Below are 14525 nucleotides of genomic sequence, written 5' to 3' on the forward strand. Positions count from 1 at the left end.
CGATAGCGAGTAGTCTCCTTTCTAGCGACTATAAAAGTAAGGAATTAGTCGTTCGTATAGTCGGTTCTATAAAGCATAATAATCGATGAGAGTACATTATCTCGAGCCGGAGCTACTACTTATACTATACGGAATACCCTTCTCTTAACCCTCGAAACACTATTCTCCCTTAGCAGTACTACTTAATCTATCGTCGAACTAGTTAATACTACGAACAAGGTGCTTAAGAGGACGTTGCTCGCTAAGCTCGCACGGTTCACATCGGTAAAGTTACGCAAAAATGAGGTAAATAACCCCGGACGGTGACGGTTGTGACTTACGCGTGATTTACCGTAACCAAGGCACCCCTACTTCAGGGACCAAAGAGCTCGACTCCGAAACGTAGTTGCCATTATATTCCGAGGTCTTGCTAAACCTCCTTCATGTAGCTTGAGATAAGGATTCTGAATACGATCCGACGGATGCAGTCGTCACAACAAGAAGAAGACAGAAGTCTCGAAAAGAAAAAAGGTGGATACATCAGAAGCGTAAATTGTATAATACAGAAGTGTTGCATGAGAAATGCTTTAAGAGTACACAAGGATATTCTCCTTCGACCAGGCAACAAGATTCGACAATTTTTCCCATTCCCGAAAGCGCTTTTTAGTGTTTGGAGAGTGTGATCCAGGAAAGAAAAAACGCCGTAACAAAGAGAGCTCATACAGAGACATGATGACTCGACATGCAAAAAGCTGAAGGTAGGCGTCGAGCGTGATGCGAGGAAAAAAGTGACGCTAGAGTAGAGGTTGGGTTTAAGGCGCTTAGATGTATTCTCTTGCGCTCTTCTGGAGCTCAATTAGCCTCCATCCGCGGGTCTCGGGGTTGTGGACATCTTCGGGGAGTCTGGTCACACCAATGGCGTATGTGACTTGTTGGACCTTGTCTTCCATACCAGAAGCGAGTTGGCCGGTCTTCTTGTTCTTGTAGACGTGCACCTCTTGTGTACGGCACATGATGACGAAGACGGGGATGTCTCCAGGCTCCAGCAGACGGGCGTTCAGTACGTCAACGTTACGAATATCCAGGATGCGGCCATCAGAGACGAGACCGTGTTGAGTGTACTGCTGCATCAGAGCGGCGTAAACCTGGTATTGTGCCGCGCTCAACCATTGCTTCAGAACTTCGGTGTCGCCCTTGACGTAGGCATCGAGAACTTCAGGAAGGATGTACTCGCGCATCTCTTGTAACCAAGGCTCCATCTGGAAGCTAGGATCCATCTCACGGAACTTCTTGATGACCTTGGCCGTCTCGTTTTCGGCGAAGAAGCCAGCGACGCGATCGCTGATACTGCGGGCGGTGGAGATCAAAGGGTTCTCTGACTCGGCGTAGGTTGACTTGAAGGCAAAGAGGCGTTGCATCGTCTTGCTGTTGTCGCGGAACTCACGCCATGACTCTTTCCAGGCGGCATCCTTGTGAACGGTGACGTTGACTCCAGCACTGTTGTACTTGTTAGCTTTAGGCATGCATGTGACTTGCAGAATGGCTTACTCGGGATCCTCGACCAAGGGCTCGCCTGCAGGTCTGCGACCCTCGGCAATGTCCTTTGCTTCTCTTGCCTCTCTGCGCTTTCTGCGCTCCTCCTTCTCGACCCAACCACCATAGCGCGATGAGCTGCCATCATCAATGACCTCCTTGACGTTCTTGAAAGCCTCAGTCTCTCTGACGGGGCGGGTGGCCTTCTCCAGTCCTGAGCCAACTGCACCAGCACCGTATCTGATACCCTTGACGACATTGGTGTCCCAGGTCCAGGCGGCACTCTTGCCAATAGCTCCAGCGGTAGTCTTGATTGTGCTACCAGCAGCCGATGAAAGAGCACCAGTACTCTTCTCGTATGCTGCGCGGGCCTTTTGCACATTGGGGTTCTCTGTAAAGTCGTGGATGCTTCCGGACAACTGCTTGGTTCCCTCGTTCCACTCCTTGCTCTCCTTGAACTCTGCATTCAAGGTCTCGGTAAAGACCTGCCATGGGGTCTTGTTGCCGTGCTTTGGTGGGGGAGGCTTGTTGTCCTTCTTTTCCTTCTTTCCAGCAGCCTCGCCTTCGCCTTCACCTTCAGCTGCTTCGCCCTCGGCTCCAGCTTCCTTCGCCTTCTTAGCGGCCTCAGCTTCAGGGTCGGGCTGGTAAGCACCAGCATCGCGAGCAGCGGTCGCCTGGTAGATTCTCTCGGCTTCGCTCATGGGCTCGTCGGCCTTGTGAGCCTTTGCAGCAGGTTCAGACTTTGTCTCGGCATCTTTTGATTGCTTAGCAGCGGGTTCCGGCTTGGGTTCCTCCTTGGGAGCAGATCCTTGCGCGGCACGTTGACGTTTGCGCTCAGCCTGCATTTCCTTGAACGAGACTGAACGGACGAAAGTGGTGGCAACAGAGGCAGGGAGGAAGGGTGACGACAGTCTCGAGGGCGTAGAGGTAGCGGACGAGATCAAGGGCGAGGCTCCAGCATGCGAGCGGTTCATGACATGTGTAGATATCCGGCGGTATGCAGCCGTTCGGCCGTGGAAAGTCGGCGCATTACGAGCGACATTGTTAGAAGCTCTGGGCAAGAGCACTTGTCGACCTAACGAGCTCATGCTGTGGTGTGATGTGTATGAGAGAGAGAGGATGCGGCGAAAGGCGACCAAGTCGAGCTGCTCTCGAACATTCGGCCAGCGACAGCGGCGGCGAGATCAAAAAAGGCCGCCAAGCCCTCGCAAAGCCCCGACTTCCGCCGCAATGCTCTCCTCCGTCCTCCGTCCTCCGTCCTCCGCCCAAAGAATTGCAGACCTGACGCAGGTATACAGCTACGAGCGTCAGACTCCCTCGCTGTCGCCAATCACATCGCAAACATGAACGTCTTCCGACCGCTGGCTAGGTTGGCCGCTCGCCCCTCATCGATTTTGCCATCACCATTCACCCGCGCCCTATCCTCCACCACACCACTGCCCGCCGCACCTATAACAAGCAGACGCGGCACTCCCTCCATGGGCGACTGGCTCGAACAACTCGGCAAAACCAACACCTCCGGCCCTCCCGATGTCGAAGCCATCATGAAAGTCACAGAACCGCATCGCATGCACGTCTATGCCACAAAGCACAACACCCACATTACCCTCACCCAACCTCCGAAAAAGGATCCTGCAAATCCTGGCAAGCAAATCGACGTCTTGATGTCTCTCTCTGCTGGCAACATTGGTTTCAAGAAGGCTGGTCGTGGCAGTTATGATGCTGCATACCAACTTGCCGCTTTTGTGCTCAAGCAGATCCAAGAGCGTGGTCTGATGCGCGACCTGATAGAGCTGGAGGTTGTGTTGCGTGGCTTCGGAAAGGGAAGAGAGGCCGTCACAAAGGCTCTGCTGGGCTCCGAGGGCTACTTGATCAGAAACAAGATTCGCTCAGTCAAGGATGCTACGAGACTGAAGTTCGGTGGTTCCAGAAGTCCCAAGCCCAGAAGATTGGGTTGATCGCTTCTCGCCTGCTCTTGTCGTTTTGCCTTTCTCTGCAAGCCTCGAACGGCTGGCCAATCTGTACAGTTTTCTCATGCCCACAAAAGAATCGGCACGGCGTTGGTTGGAGGGTCATGTCATGCCTCTTTGTATATTAAATAACCTACTGTACTACACATCCCCAAGTGTCGCATGCATGCATGTAGATGATCATGCTCGGACTGGTATCATTTGCGTCTATCATGGCGCCTACTGAATGAAATTTCATCGCTTCCTTGAGACATGTCGTGACTTTTCCTAACCTTATCTGCCTCCACGGCCAGCGCCGCCAGCACCTCCTGCACCTCCCATGAAGTTCTTGGCCATCTCTGCAATGCTAGGATCGTTCATCAAGCTAGAGAGGTCGGGCATACCGCCACCCTGGCCACCAGCGCCGCCGGCACCACCGCCACCAAAGCGATCGGCCATCTCCTTGACGCGAGGGTTGCTCATCAGGTTGTTCATCATGTTGGGGTCCTTCATGAGGTTCTGAGCCATCTGCTGCATCATGGGGTTCTGCATCAAACTGGCAAAGTCGGGCATGCCACCGGCACCACCAGCACCGCCTGCACCGCCGCCGCCGAACATGCCTGCGAGGGCTGAGAGGTCGGGCATGCCACCAGCACCACCGCCGGGAGCACCGCGAGATGCCTCCTCGGTCAGACCACCCTCCTCCTCAACTCTTCTCTTGGCAGTCTCGTAGCCACGCTTCATGGCGTCGCTACCACCGTTGCCCTCAGCATCGATGCCGGCCTTGTATGCGTCCATGCTGCCCTGAGCGTCTCCAAGAGCGAAGCGTGCGAGACCAAGTCTGCTCCACGCCTTTGTGTAGTTGGGTTCGGCAGCAGTGGCGAGCTCTGCATCGTTCTTGGCCGATTCGTGTTGACCAGCGCCCGAGTAGGCAGCGGCACGGTTGGACAGGTAGATGGTGTTCAGAGGGGCGATCTCAAGAGCCTTGGTGTAGTAATCGATGGCAGTTTGGTAGTCCTTCTTCTGCATGGCGGCGTTACCCTGAGCCTTGAGCGACTCAGACTCGGGAGTAGGCGTGTTGGACTTCTCGTTGGCGCCCTTGGAGGAACTGGTGGGAGTAGCAGGGCGACCCTCCTTGGCGCTGCTTGAACCCTCAGTAGAGGCGGTGCTCTTGCCCTTCAGCTTCTCATAGACACCGTAGATGCTGAGAAGGTTTTGACCGCCCAGGGCTTCGGTCATGGCAGTCTTGTTGGTAGGGTCGACGTGGAATGCCTCTGCGATACATGAGGTTGCAATCTCGACGGACTCTGCGTCGTCTGATTGGAGAGTGCCGTCCTTGAGAGAGGTGTTGAGGAAGTCAATGATGGCCAGCGCCAGCTTCTTTCTTGAGTCGGACATGATGTTGGTGTTGTGTGGAGGAACAAGGAGCGGCAGGGAAGGGGTGGATAACAATTGTATCGAGGACAGCACGGCGTCGGCATGCAGTGCCCAGAAGCTTCCAAAGTGGCAGGCGGCAACAATGCGCAGTCGCTTGGCGTTCGCGGGGTCGAAGGCGGTCGGCGATGGTGGTGGGGCAGCAGCGCCAGTCGGTGACGACCCTGCTGGAATTGTTGCTACTCGCCCTTGTTGTCATATACACTCTCACCACAATCATGTTCAAAAAAGAGTCAGTGAGTCAGATATGATGGCTCATCACGCAGAAGCTCACACACGTCTAGTCTCACACCTGGCGCCAAAAGCAAGGTCAAGTCGTCGGCCCAGCGCGCCATTCGCGCAAAGGCCATCGAGACCTACCCCCGCCTCGAGCCCTACATGGATGAGATTATGCCAAAGAAGGAACAGATCGATCTTGTCAAAGTGTATGTCAAGTCATACTGAATGCAGCCCTCGAGTGTCGAATCGCCGAGTCTGCATTTACACCGCCGGCTTGAGCGTGCCAGCCTCCAATGACAAAGTACTGACCACACACTCTCTAGACCCGATCGCGTTTCTCTCTATGTCCTGGGCACCACTCCTCTTTTCTGGCAACACATGGACGACCCTCTGATACCTCATCTCTCCCTCGTCCACAAGTATCCTCAATGCTTTGACAGGATACGAATTGATCGTGGTGCCATCCGTTTCGTCCTCTCAGGTGCCGCACTCATGGTTCCTGGTCTCACATCTCCTGGTGGCCGTCTACCGGACCCTTCTGTCAGTGAGGACGACAAGGAGGCCAACGATGGCTACGGAGGAAAAGAATTGCAAGCGGGTGATATCGTTGTTGTTGAGGCCGAGGGCAAGGAAAGTGCTTGCTTGGTCGGTGTGCTGAAGATGAGCACCAAGGACATGAAGGAGAAGAAGAAGGGTGTTGGTCTTGAGAATGGCCACTACCTTGGTGACGGCCTGTGGAACCTCTCGCTTTAAAGCTTGGGATGACTTGTATGGAGACATGACTGCATAAGATACCTAGGCTAAAAGTTGCATGATATCAACAAATACACGAAACAGAATTTTGTTTTGACGCGCTTCTTCTCAAATCGAATCTGCATGTTTTAATATGTTCTGCAGTGACTAGCTATTGTTGAAGCTCTATCAGGAAGAAGACAGCACAATACAGTGAGCTTCTCTGAATATTCTTGATCAGCCATAGTTTTTCGCCGAAGCGTATGACTCCGAGCGTGCAACGAAGACAAAATTCCTAATCAAATCAAGGTAATGTATGGTTTATGGAGCATTGTATTGAGTAAATGTGGTATGAATACTCGTCAATTCTCCCAGCAACGCCCAACCCGCCTTCCATCTCTTTCCTGCAAAGCCTCGAATCCAAAGCCAAACAACCACACATCAAGCCCAACCGCGACATTTCCAATCTTCGCCACAACAAGCGCCATTCACTCGCGTCAAGCTCACTGAATAAGAGCGCTCTTCAGCGAATAAACTCGACATCGGACGTTTGAAAAGAGAGGCACCCAAATCGCCGGTCTTCACGGACCCTGACATTTTCGCGGCCGCGCCGGGGAGAGAGGATTACGAACCATGGACAACTTTGCCAGCGAGACCGACAGCGACTACACCAGCTATTGGCGGGATTGGGTAAGTGAATTTTCGTTATAGCCATGTGACCTTTCTCCCAGATGTTCTCCTGCACTTTGCGCAAATCAAGAGATGTTAGTGGGCTCCGCGTGAAAACGACCACATGCGGCGTGCCATGGTTTGGCGGGAGCGCCGGACGGCCAGCGCTCAACTCTTGCAGTGAGGCAGCGTGGAATGCCACGACTTGAGATGTTATTGGTGAGACGTCTTGTGCGACTGCATCTCTCGCGCGCATAACACTGACATGGCCAACGTTCACGGAGCCGACGCAATGGACTGGATGCGCATCAAGAAAGTCTTCAAGCACATTGCATATTATCACCTTGAGCCTCTACCCTACCCCCTTTTCAGGAGCGTTGAGTTGGGATCAATTACTGTGTCCAAGAGACTATCCGTTCCGCACTTCCTGTGAGGGCGTCGCTACTACCTTCTGGACATGGCAACTCATCCTTACCATCTTGACGCTCCCCTTGCACATCTGCTTTGCCGCAATGAATCCTCATCAGATAGCACCAGAGAGCTAACCATTTCCCAACATAGTTCATTTCATCACGCGGCAATGAGTACTACTGCGAGATCGATGAGGATTACCTCACCGACCGCTTCAACTTGACTGGTCTTAACACGGAGGTCCAATACTACCAATATGCGCTCGATCTCGTGACTGATGTCTTCGATATGGAAGTCGACGACGACATGCGTGAGCAAATCGAAAAGAGCGCTAGACACCTCTACGGTCTTGTGCATGCGCGCTACATTGTGACGACTAGAGGTCTCGCAAAGATGGTGAGAATTCCCCATTCATCTTCCAAAATTACTTCCATGTCACAAAACAAGTATGAAGAAGCTCTCAAGTACACTTCAGCTAATAGCAAAAAACCAAAAAGCTCGACAAGTACAAACAAGGCGTCTTTGGAAAATGCCCCCGTGTCATCTGCGACCAACAACACCTCCTCCCCATGGGCCTCCACGACACCCCCGGCACCTCGACCGTAAAACTCTACTGCGCAAAATGCGAAGACATTTACACGCCCAAATCCTCCCGTCACAATTCCATCGACGGCGCCTATTTCGGCACTTCCTTCCACAACATCTTGTTTCAAGTTTATCCGGCCATGCTTCCTCCCAAGACTCAACGTCGTTATGAGCCTAGGATTTATGGATTTAGGGTTCATGCTGCTGCTGCGTTGATGAGGTGGCAGGAGGAGAACAGGGAGGAGATGAAGGAGAGGGTTAGAAGGGGTGGGTTGGAGACGGGGTTCGAGGATGAGGATGAGGAGGCTGAGGGGGAGGATAGTGAGGAGGGGGAGGAGAGTAAGGATGGGATTGACGATATGTTCGAGGCTCCTGCTGCTGCTGCTCCTGTGCAGTAGGGGAAGCTGGGGTCAGAAGATCAGCGCAAGTCTAGGACGTGGCAGTCTGCAAAGCCATGGGCATATTGTTCTTCATCCTGGGGAGAGGAGGATTGGGAAGGACTTTTTTTCTTTTGTTTCTGCTGCATCGTTTCATCATCGATGCATTGCTGTAATCACAGTGACTCTGATTGAGTTTGCATTACTTCCAACTATGCTATGTTTCTTCTCACAATGGGCCATTCTTCCTTTCCGATTGCAAATCCTCGTCTCTCGACTATGCTCTTCCAGCACGACCGATCTGTATGATCTCACCGGCATGCTTCTCATCCCCACGCAAGACCGGCCACGAAGCACCGTCGGCCTTTGCAAGTCTCAACTCCAACTTGGTACCCATGATGCTAAACTCACTCTTCTCGACATCAATCTTCCCAAACAGCGGCACAAGCTGCGTGAACCTCTTCTTATCCGTCGTCCTCAAGTCCAACTCCACAGCCTTTTCCTCGAAGTGCACTTTGGAGATACTCTTATCAATCTTCTTCAAATACAGACTCGCCATGACTTTATCAACAGTCTGATAGAAATCATGACGCACAGAATCCAACTTTTCCTCTCCATCATCCTTCTTCGCGCCAACAAAGAGATGGCGGGGTTTTGTAACACAGCCGGGGATGCGCAGGAATTCATCGAATTCTAGGACGCGGCGTTTGCAGCATGACCAGCCTTTACTGCCTTCGTGGAAGATTGGCGCGCCGGGGTGGTGAGTGCAGGATTCATCGTCATTGCGGGGGGAGCCGGTGTATGTGATGCCGCAGGTTTTGCGCTTGCAGGTTGCGTTTGCAGGGATGGGGGTGGAGGGGTCGTCGTCTTCGTCTTCGGGGGGTGCGGGGGAGGAGGGCGGTTGTGGTGCTTGTGGTGCTTGAGCTGTGGGGGCGCGGCCTGGTGCTGCTGGCTCAGCAGTAGGAGGAGCTAGAGTCGGAGCGTCGGCGGCAGTGGTCTTGGGTTCTTCGGCGGGGGTGTCGTCGACGGTGGAGTGTCTTCCGGTTGTGCAGGGTGGGATGGTCATGAATTCGTCAAAGGTCAAGACGCGGGGCTTGCAGCATTTCCATCCTGTGCAGATTAATCGTCAGTTGACTGTCGAGATTCGACTAAGGGTGAGTTATGAAGGCTTACCCTTTTGACCCTCGTGGAAGACTGGCTATAGCAGAGTCAGTTGTGCTTCCCATTGAGTTTCACCGCTCGTGGTACTTACTGGACCAGGGTGATAAACACATTCTTCGTTGTCGTCGGCAAAGGTCTTGCCGCAGCCTTTGTGTACACACTTTCCAGGCATTCTGAATGCTATGTTGAGGGAGTGCAGAGGTCGAATCAAGAACAAACACAAGTTCAGGTGTTGATCGTCAGAAGCTGGAGATGCGGGTCAACTTTTTGGAGCTTTCTAGAACGTCATACCCAATGCCGAGCTTTGGGAAGCTGTAGCCGAATGCTCGGCCGGCTGCGCTTGCCGCTGTCATGCTATCCACTAGAATCTCCAACTGCGGACCTTCACTCTTGTGCGAGCTCTGTCCACGGCTCGACAAGCTGTGGCTCGAGCTATGATGAATACACCTGACCGTCTGAATATCTCTGAGCAGGCAAGGTCAAGCTCAGATGGCTGCCTACACGCTATCATATCACCTCGGCGAGCTCATCACACGCAGTACAAGGGTGGCCGTCATGCATGTACCTTAAAGTCCAAGAGGTGGAGCAAACCTGAATCGATCTCCAAGCCTTACCAACTTGCGCTTCCATATCTGCTTCAATGACTACTCTTGACGGCACGGCCATGGTATCTAAAGCTGTAGAAACATCGTCTTCATCGCCCGAGCGACTCATCGTGCTCTGCGATGGCACTTGGTGCGGTCCTGAGCATGGCACGCGGACTAACATACAGCTCCTTGCCGAGATGATCGGTATCGATATGGATACTGGAAGTAGCTCACGAGAGATTATAGATCCTTCACGTCGTCTCAGAGCAAAGTACTTCAATGGTATCGATTGCAATTACCTGACTTATTGCATAGGTGCACGAGCAGACAACATCAAGCAACTCTGTCTCGAGATATATCATTATATCGCGAGATGGTATCGATCAGGAACAGAAGTATGGCTATTCGGTCAAGGTCGAGGAGCTTATACTTTGCGTCTCGTCGTTGGCATCATCAACAATTGTGGCATCGTCAAGGACCCCAACCATCAATTATGCGAACTGGTCTATCAGACTTATGCATCACCTCGCAAAAACGACAGACCCTCCTCAGCCCAGTGTCGAGACTTCCGCAAAAGAGCTAGCTGGGATGTGGCTACGCCTATCAAAGTCATGATTCTTCTGGATACCATCGGCAGCTCCAAGCAGGATTGTGGTGACACTTCAGCGGACACTACCTGGCCAAGACTCCATGACGAAGTCGTACCGAGCGTCGTGCAGAGCCTGTTCCATGCTTGCTCCATACATGACCGCCTCTCCTTTCTCCAGCCATGTCCCGTGACCAAGGGACGTCACGCACTGCTACCTGAGATACACGAAGCATGGTTCCCAGGCTGTCACTACGACATCGGAAGACAACGCTGTCAATTCTTCCCGAGAAGCTGGCTGTATCTGGTTCCGCGACTTCTCAGCGGAACACTGGAACCGAACCATGTGCTCAGCAACGTGGTCTTGTGCTGGGTCCTCCAATCTATCGCTAAAGTATTCCCGTCTCAATGTGTGTTTCAGGATATCCATTGGCAGATCTCTTTCCTAAAGAAGTCGATCCGGACACCTACGACGAGTACTGGATCTGGTGATATTTACGGATCCTGTGAAGCGCTTCTGTATGTACCTTTTGGTCGAGTCATCACTCGACTGCCCATCATATCCACGTCTCTCAAAAATGTCACAGCTATACTACCGCTCAAAGACAGAAGGGTTCCTGATACTACAGCCAATGTGATTGACTTCGAAGGTCCAAACTGCGCCAACAACGAGAAGAGCCTAGCAGAGATGGCGAACATCACAACTCAAAGATACCCCTCTAGAGCACACGATTTCTGGAAGACCTGGAATAACTACACCGCTGGATCTGCGGACGCAAAGACCATATCTTGGGCGGACGACCCATCAGTCAACTCCACTAATGGCACGAAAGCTCTGCAACTGAGCCACAAATCCCATGACAGCTTCGAGTCCCTCGTCATAGACGACACAGTTGGTGAAGACCATGCAAGTATCGCAAGCATATTGAGTGCACATGAAGAGGCCGAATTTCGACTGCGTCGCCAACGCTCGTCTTCTCTTCTACAGAACATCGTCTTGACAGCCACTGATGATGTGTTGATGAAAGCTGTTATTGATCAAGACGCCACATCAGTAAAAGATATTCTCACACAGAAGGCGGCAGATTTGGCATTTGATTTTGAATGGTTGGGTGAGCTGATTGAACTGGGGTATAATGTTGAGGAGATCACAAGGGTGTTGATGGATGAGGAAAGAGAGGCACCTTGGCTTCTGGTCTCGGGAGGGAACTTTGGAAAGAGGACTTTGAAATTGTCGAAACGATTGGAAGGTGAAACAAAATCAAACGGCGATCATGAGAGATGATATCACGGTAATCAAGCGAAACAAATCATCAACGTTGCAGCTTTCTTTGTAGATCACAATTGAGCATACTTCGACTCTCATGCAGAAATCCTTATCGATAAGAAGGATCGCATGGGCAATGACCATCTTCGCAACGTTCCTTCATCAACGTACAACAATCGCGCCAGATCAGAGCTCTCTTATTCTCTCATGGACCTTTTGACCTTGTCAGGCCAAAAAAGCGGCAACCCAAACGGTGTTGCGCTCCAGTGCGAACAATGCGCAAAACGCAAGATTCGATGCGACAAACAGCAGCCTTGTTCCGCCTGCGTTAAATCTGGCAAGACATGCAGCCCCGTCGTTCGTGCTCGCCTAGCTCGGGGACGCAAAGGCGGAAGACCTGAGGGAAGTCTAGATCTACGTCATAGGATTAAGAGACTTGAACAGCTTGTACTTTCGGCTCGTGATTTGGGCGGAGTTGGAGATCCGCCGGTCGGGGAGTCGTCGCATGGAGTATCAGGCATGGAAGATACTGTGGTTCTACAGCATGGTGGTCTCAACAGTGCCGAACACCCGATAGGAGTTGAGGATCTGTCTCAGTGTCCGAGATTTCGGAAGGATGTTAGGCGTACCATGGGCGCGTCGGTATGGACACAGTTGAGCAGTGAGGTAAGTGGCCTTGAGTTGATTTTGTCTGATCGGAACTTGCTTCCACCTCTTCGAACAGGACCCATGGTGCATCCGCATGGTCTATACCGATCCGGTGAATACGAGTCTTGTTCAGTACAATGCTGATTTTGGTGCTACTCACAGCTCGATGGTCTGCGGTCTGCAATTGAAGCACAAGATGATCTTGATGATCTCGCACCCCAATCAGTTGAACAAACAGCCTTCGACAATCTGTCTCGCAACACAAGCTACTTGAATTCGAACGCCGGGATGCTCAACTTGTCAAAGGAACAGATGCGCAAGCTGCTGGACGTCTACACCTACCGTGTGGATCCAGTGCTGAAACTTATTCATCTGCCTACATTCAAGTCCGCGCTGGAAAACGGTACCCACTATCTGGGCAAGTCTGATGACAATGACTCTTGCGGAGCTTTACGATCTGCAGTCGTCTATGCAGCAATCTGCTCTTTATCCGACTCAGACTGTTTGGAATTCTTCGGGCAAGACAAGTCTTTGCTTTCTGGGCTCTGGCAAGAGACTACTGCACATCACATTCGTCAAGTCGACATCCACAAGAACCACAACATTGTCGCTTTACAAGCTCTCATCATTTACGTGGTAGGTCACTATGAAAACACAGCAGAGTTCATCGAGCTGACAAGACTAAAAAGGCGGCCATCCGAACGCAGGATCACAGCGCAAAAACATGGACACTGATATCACTTGCCGTGCGTATCGCACAGTCGCTAAAGCTACATCGTGAAGAGTCGTTTCATAGCCTCACAGTCTTCCAAGCTCAAGTAGCCAGACAAACATGGCAAACCTTGTTGACTCTGGATCTACGAGCAGCGTTTGATCGCTGCAGCGATCCGGTCATCGCGTCTGATAGCTACGATACTCAATGTCCTCTTGATCTACTCGACGCTGATTTCGATGGCACGAGTATCAGCGAACCATTGATAACGCAGCGCGAGACGGTGACTGCGGGGCCTGTGACCTTTTTGAGACTCGTCGCGGAGACTCAGCTGCTGCTTCGCGAATTGTGTTTTGTCACAGTAAGTGCGTCAGGAAGCAGCCATAAAAGAAGTATCTGACCAAGTTGCAGGCAGGTGAAGCTAAGGGACCGATGACACCTATGCAGAGCTCGTTGCATGTTCGCGATCAAGCCGTGGCATCACTAGAGCGCCATCTCACTCAACAGTATTTCAGCTCTCTGGATCCCTTCGTGCCGCTCCAGAATGCTATACTACACTTCGGCAAGAGCATCCTGTCATACATGAAGCTATATGTTATACGTCCGCTACAACGCCATCCATCATGTATCACACCAGTCTCGGGAGAAGGCAATGTACTATCACGCGCCGTGCAAGCTCTCGAACAAAGCCTACTGCTACAATCCGAGCTTTTCAAACCATGGCATTGGTACTTCAGGGGCTTTGCAGGATGGCATCCACTGGCTGTGCTATTGGCAGAGCTTAGTGCACGTCAAGGAGATCAGATGCTGGTCGATCGAGCCTGGAAAGTGGCTGAGTCTGCCTATGCAATCGAAGCCACCAAAGTCGCTGATGGGACTTCAGGACCGTTGTGGAAGCCTCTTGTCAAGTTGATGGCTATGGCTCGACAACGAAGGGACTTTGACTCACAGATACGTGACAGACACAACGGACAGGTTGAGTCTTCCCTACAGACGCAATCACCGCTGCTTAGTCGATCTCAGGCATCTGGTATCTCTTCTTCTTTTGAGCCTGGGCACAGCGAACCGGAAGACGCGTCATTGAATTGGCGGTTCAATAACTCATTGCCGTATACCGCAGGACCGGAGAGCTTCGACACATGGCTAAACGATCTTGAGACGCTACCTCAGGACTTCGAACTCGGGCTGGAGACTGGAAATACGCCATGGATGAATTGGCAAGGCTTTGTTGATGATGTCACTCAGTATAGCTTCGAGGGTTGGGAGAGTGGCGTGCCCGACTTCCTCTTCGAAAAATGACAAACCAGCATACCTGAATCCTAGCCCAACACAATGGACATGGGCAGGAATCTATGAGATTTTTGCTTCGCTTTCGACCAGAGACATCTTGTGTGCAAAGCAGAAAAATCTTGGATCCTAGAAACAGTCCAGGACAACACGACGACACCAAACGGAAGCATATCTTGACCTTCCCACCACGCCTATGGGCCACAAAATCCCCTCCATCTGGATTGTTATTGTCTTGAGAGAATCGAAAAAGACCAAATGGAAGAATCGAATGAGATGGTAGATAGGCTGTCTGGAGGTAGCACTGCAGACTAAACTTATTGCTCAATTACCAGCCAAATCAGCGAAGCACCCCTCCGGACAGACATCCCGACACTACCAGCCCACCG

General features: G+C 51.9%; 8 protein-coding genes across 8 annotated transcripts; 5 read left to right on the forward strand and 3 right to left on the reverse strand.

Moving 5' to 3' along the window:
• Positions 1-800: 800 nt before the first annotated feature.
• Positions 801-2357, reverse strand: AUEXF2481DRAFT_34107 (uncharacterized protein; the record flags this gene model as incomplete). Its single annotated transcript, XM_013483287.1, has 2 exons — positions 801-1476; positions 1528-2357. 2 exons carry the CDS (start codon positions 2355-2357, stop codon positions 801-803), a joined length of 1506 nt encoding a protein of 501 aa, XP_013338741.1.
• Positions 2358-3056: 699 nt separating this feature from the next.
• AUEXF2481DRAFT_71644 (uncharacterized protein) lies at positions 3057-3470 on the forward strand (the record flags this gene model as incomplete). Its single annotated transcript, XM_013483301.1, has 1 exon — positions 3057-3470. The coding sequence occupies one exon, from the start codon at positions 3057-3059 to the stop codon at positions 3468-3470; it is 414 nt and encodes a 137-aa protein (XP_013338755.1).
• A 285-nt stretch (positions 3471-3755) lies between these two features.
• AUEXF2481DRAFT_71686 (uncharacterized protein) lies at positions 3756-4859 on the reverse strand (the record flags this gene model as incomplete). The annotated part of the gene is made up of 1 exon (XM_013483308.1): positions 3756-4859. One exon carries the CDS (start codon positions 4857-4859, stop codon positions 3756-3758), a length of 1104 nt encoding a protein of 367 aa, XP_013338762.1.
• Positions 4860-5113: 254 nt separating this feature from the next.
• AUEXF2481DRAFT_75114 (uncharacterized protein) lies at positions 5114-5968 on the forward strand (the record flags this gene model as incomplete). Its single annotated transcript, XM_013483309.1, has 3 exons — positions 5114-5127; positions 5180-5320; positions 5438-5968. 3 exons carry the CDS (start codon positions 5114-5116, stop codon positions 5865-5867), a joined length of 585 nt encoding a protein of 194 aa, XP_013338763.1. The 3' UTR covers positions 5868-5968.
• Positions 5969-6479: 511 nt separating this feature from the next.
• On the forward strand, positions 6480-7909 carry AUEXF2481DRAFT_71655 (uncharacterized protein; the record flags this gene model as incomplete). The annotated part of the gene is made up of 3 exons (XM_013483304.1): positions 6480-6536; positions 7077-7322; positions 7424-7909. The coding sequence occupies 3 exons, from the start codon at positions 6480-6482 to the stop codon at positions 7907-7909; spliced, it is 789 nt and encodes a 262-aa protein (XP_013338758.1).
• A 256-nt stretch (positions 7910-8165) lies between these two features.
• AUEXF2481DRAFT_34112 (uncharacterized protein) lies at positions 8166-9221 on the reverse strand (the record flags this gene model as incomplete). The annotated part of the gene is made up of 3 exons (XM_013483288.1): positions 8166-8998; positions 9062-9086; positions 9141-9221. The coding sequence occupies 3 exons, from the start codon at positions 9219-9221 to the stop codon at positions 8166-8168; spliced, it is 939 nt and encodes a 312-aa protein (XP_013338742.1).
• A 492-nt stretch (positions 9222-9713) lies between these two features.
• Positions 9714-10769, forward strand: AUEXF2481DRAFT_71677 (uncharacterized protein; the record flags this gene model as incomplete). Its single annotated transcript, XM_013483306.1, has 1 exon — positions 9714-10769. A coding segment is annotated over one exon (1056 nt), but the record flags the coding sequence as incomplete, so codon positions are not given.
• A 366-nt stretch (positions 10770-11135) lies between these two features.
• AUEXF2481DRAFT_576178 (uncharacterized protein) lies at positions 11136-14507 on the forward strand. The gene is made up of 4 exons (XM_013483311.1): positions 11136-12155; positions 12300-12773; positions 12827-13210; positions 13261-14507. Exons 1-4 carry the CDS (start codon positions 11619-11621, stop codon positions 14146-14148), a joined length of 2283 nt encoding a protein of 760 aa, XP_013338765.1. The 5' UTR covers positions 11136-11618; the 3' UTR covers positions 14149-14507.
• Positions 14508-14525: the final 18 nt, after the last annotated feature.

This window comes from Aureobasidium subglaciale (assembly GCF_000721755.1).
Source record: "Aureobasidium subglaciale EXF-2481 unplaced genomic scaffold scaffold_46, whole genome shotgun sequence".
NCBI classification, from domain to species: Eukaryota; Fungi; Ascomycota; class Dothideomycetes; order Dothideales; family Saccotheciaceae; genus Aureobasidium; species Aureobasidium subglaciale.

Bases quoted from the DNA above. Each gene is read 5' to 3' on its own strand.
- AUEXF2481DRAFT_576178 (XM_013483311.1), top strand. From the start codon at position 11,619: ATGGGCAATGACCATCTTCGCAACGTTCCTTCATCAACGTACAACAAT. The intron at 12,774-12,826 runs GTAGGTCACTAT...AAGACTAAAAAG, and splicing joins AAGCTCTCATCATTTACGTG to GCGGCCATCCGAACGCAGGA. The intron at 13,211-13,260 runs GTAAGTGCGTCA...ACCAAGTTGCAG, and splicing joins GCGAATTGTGTTTTGTCACA to GCAGGTGAAGCTAAGGGACC.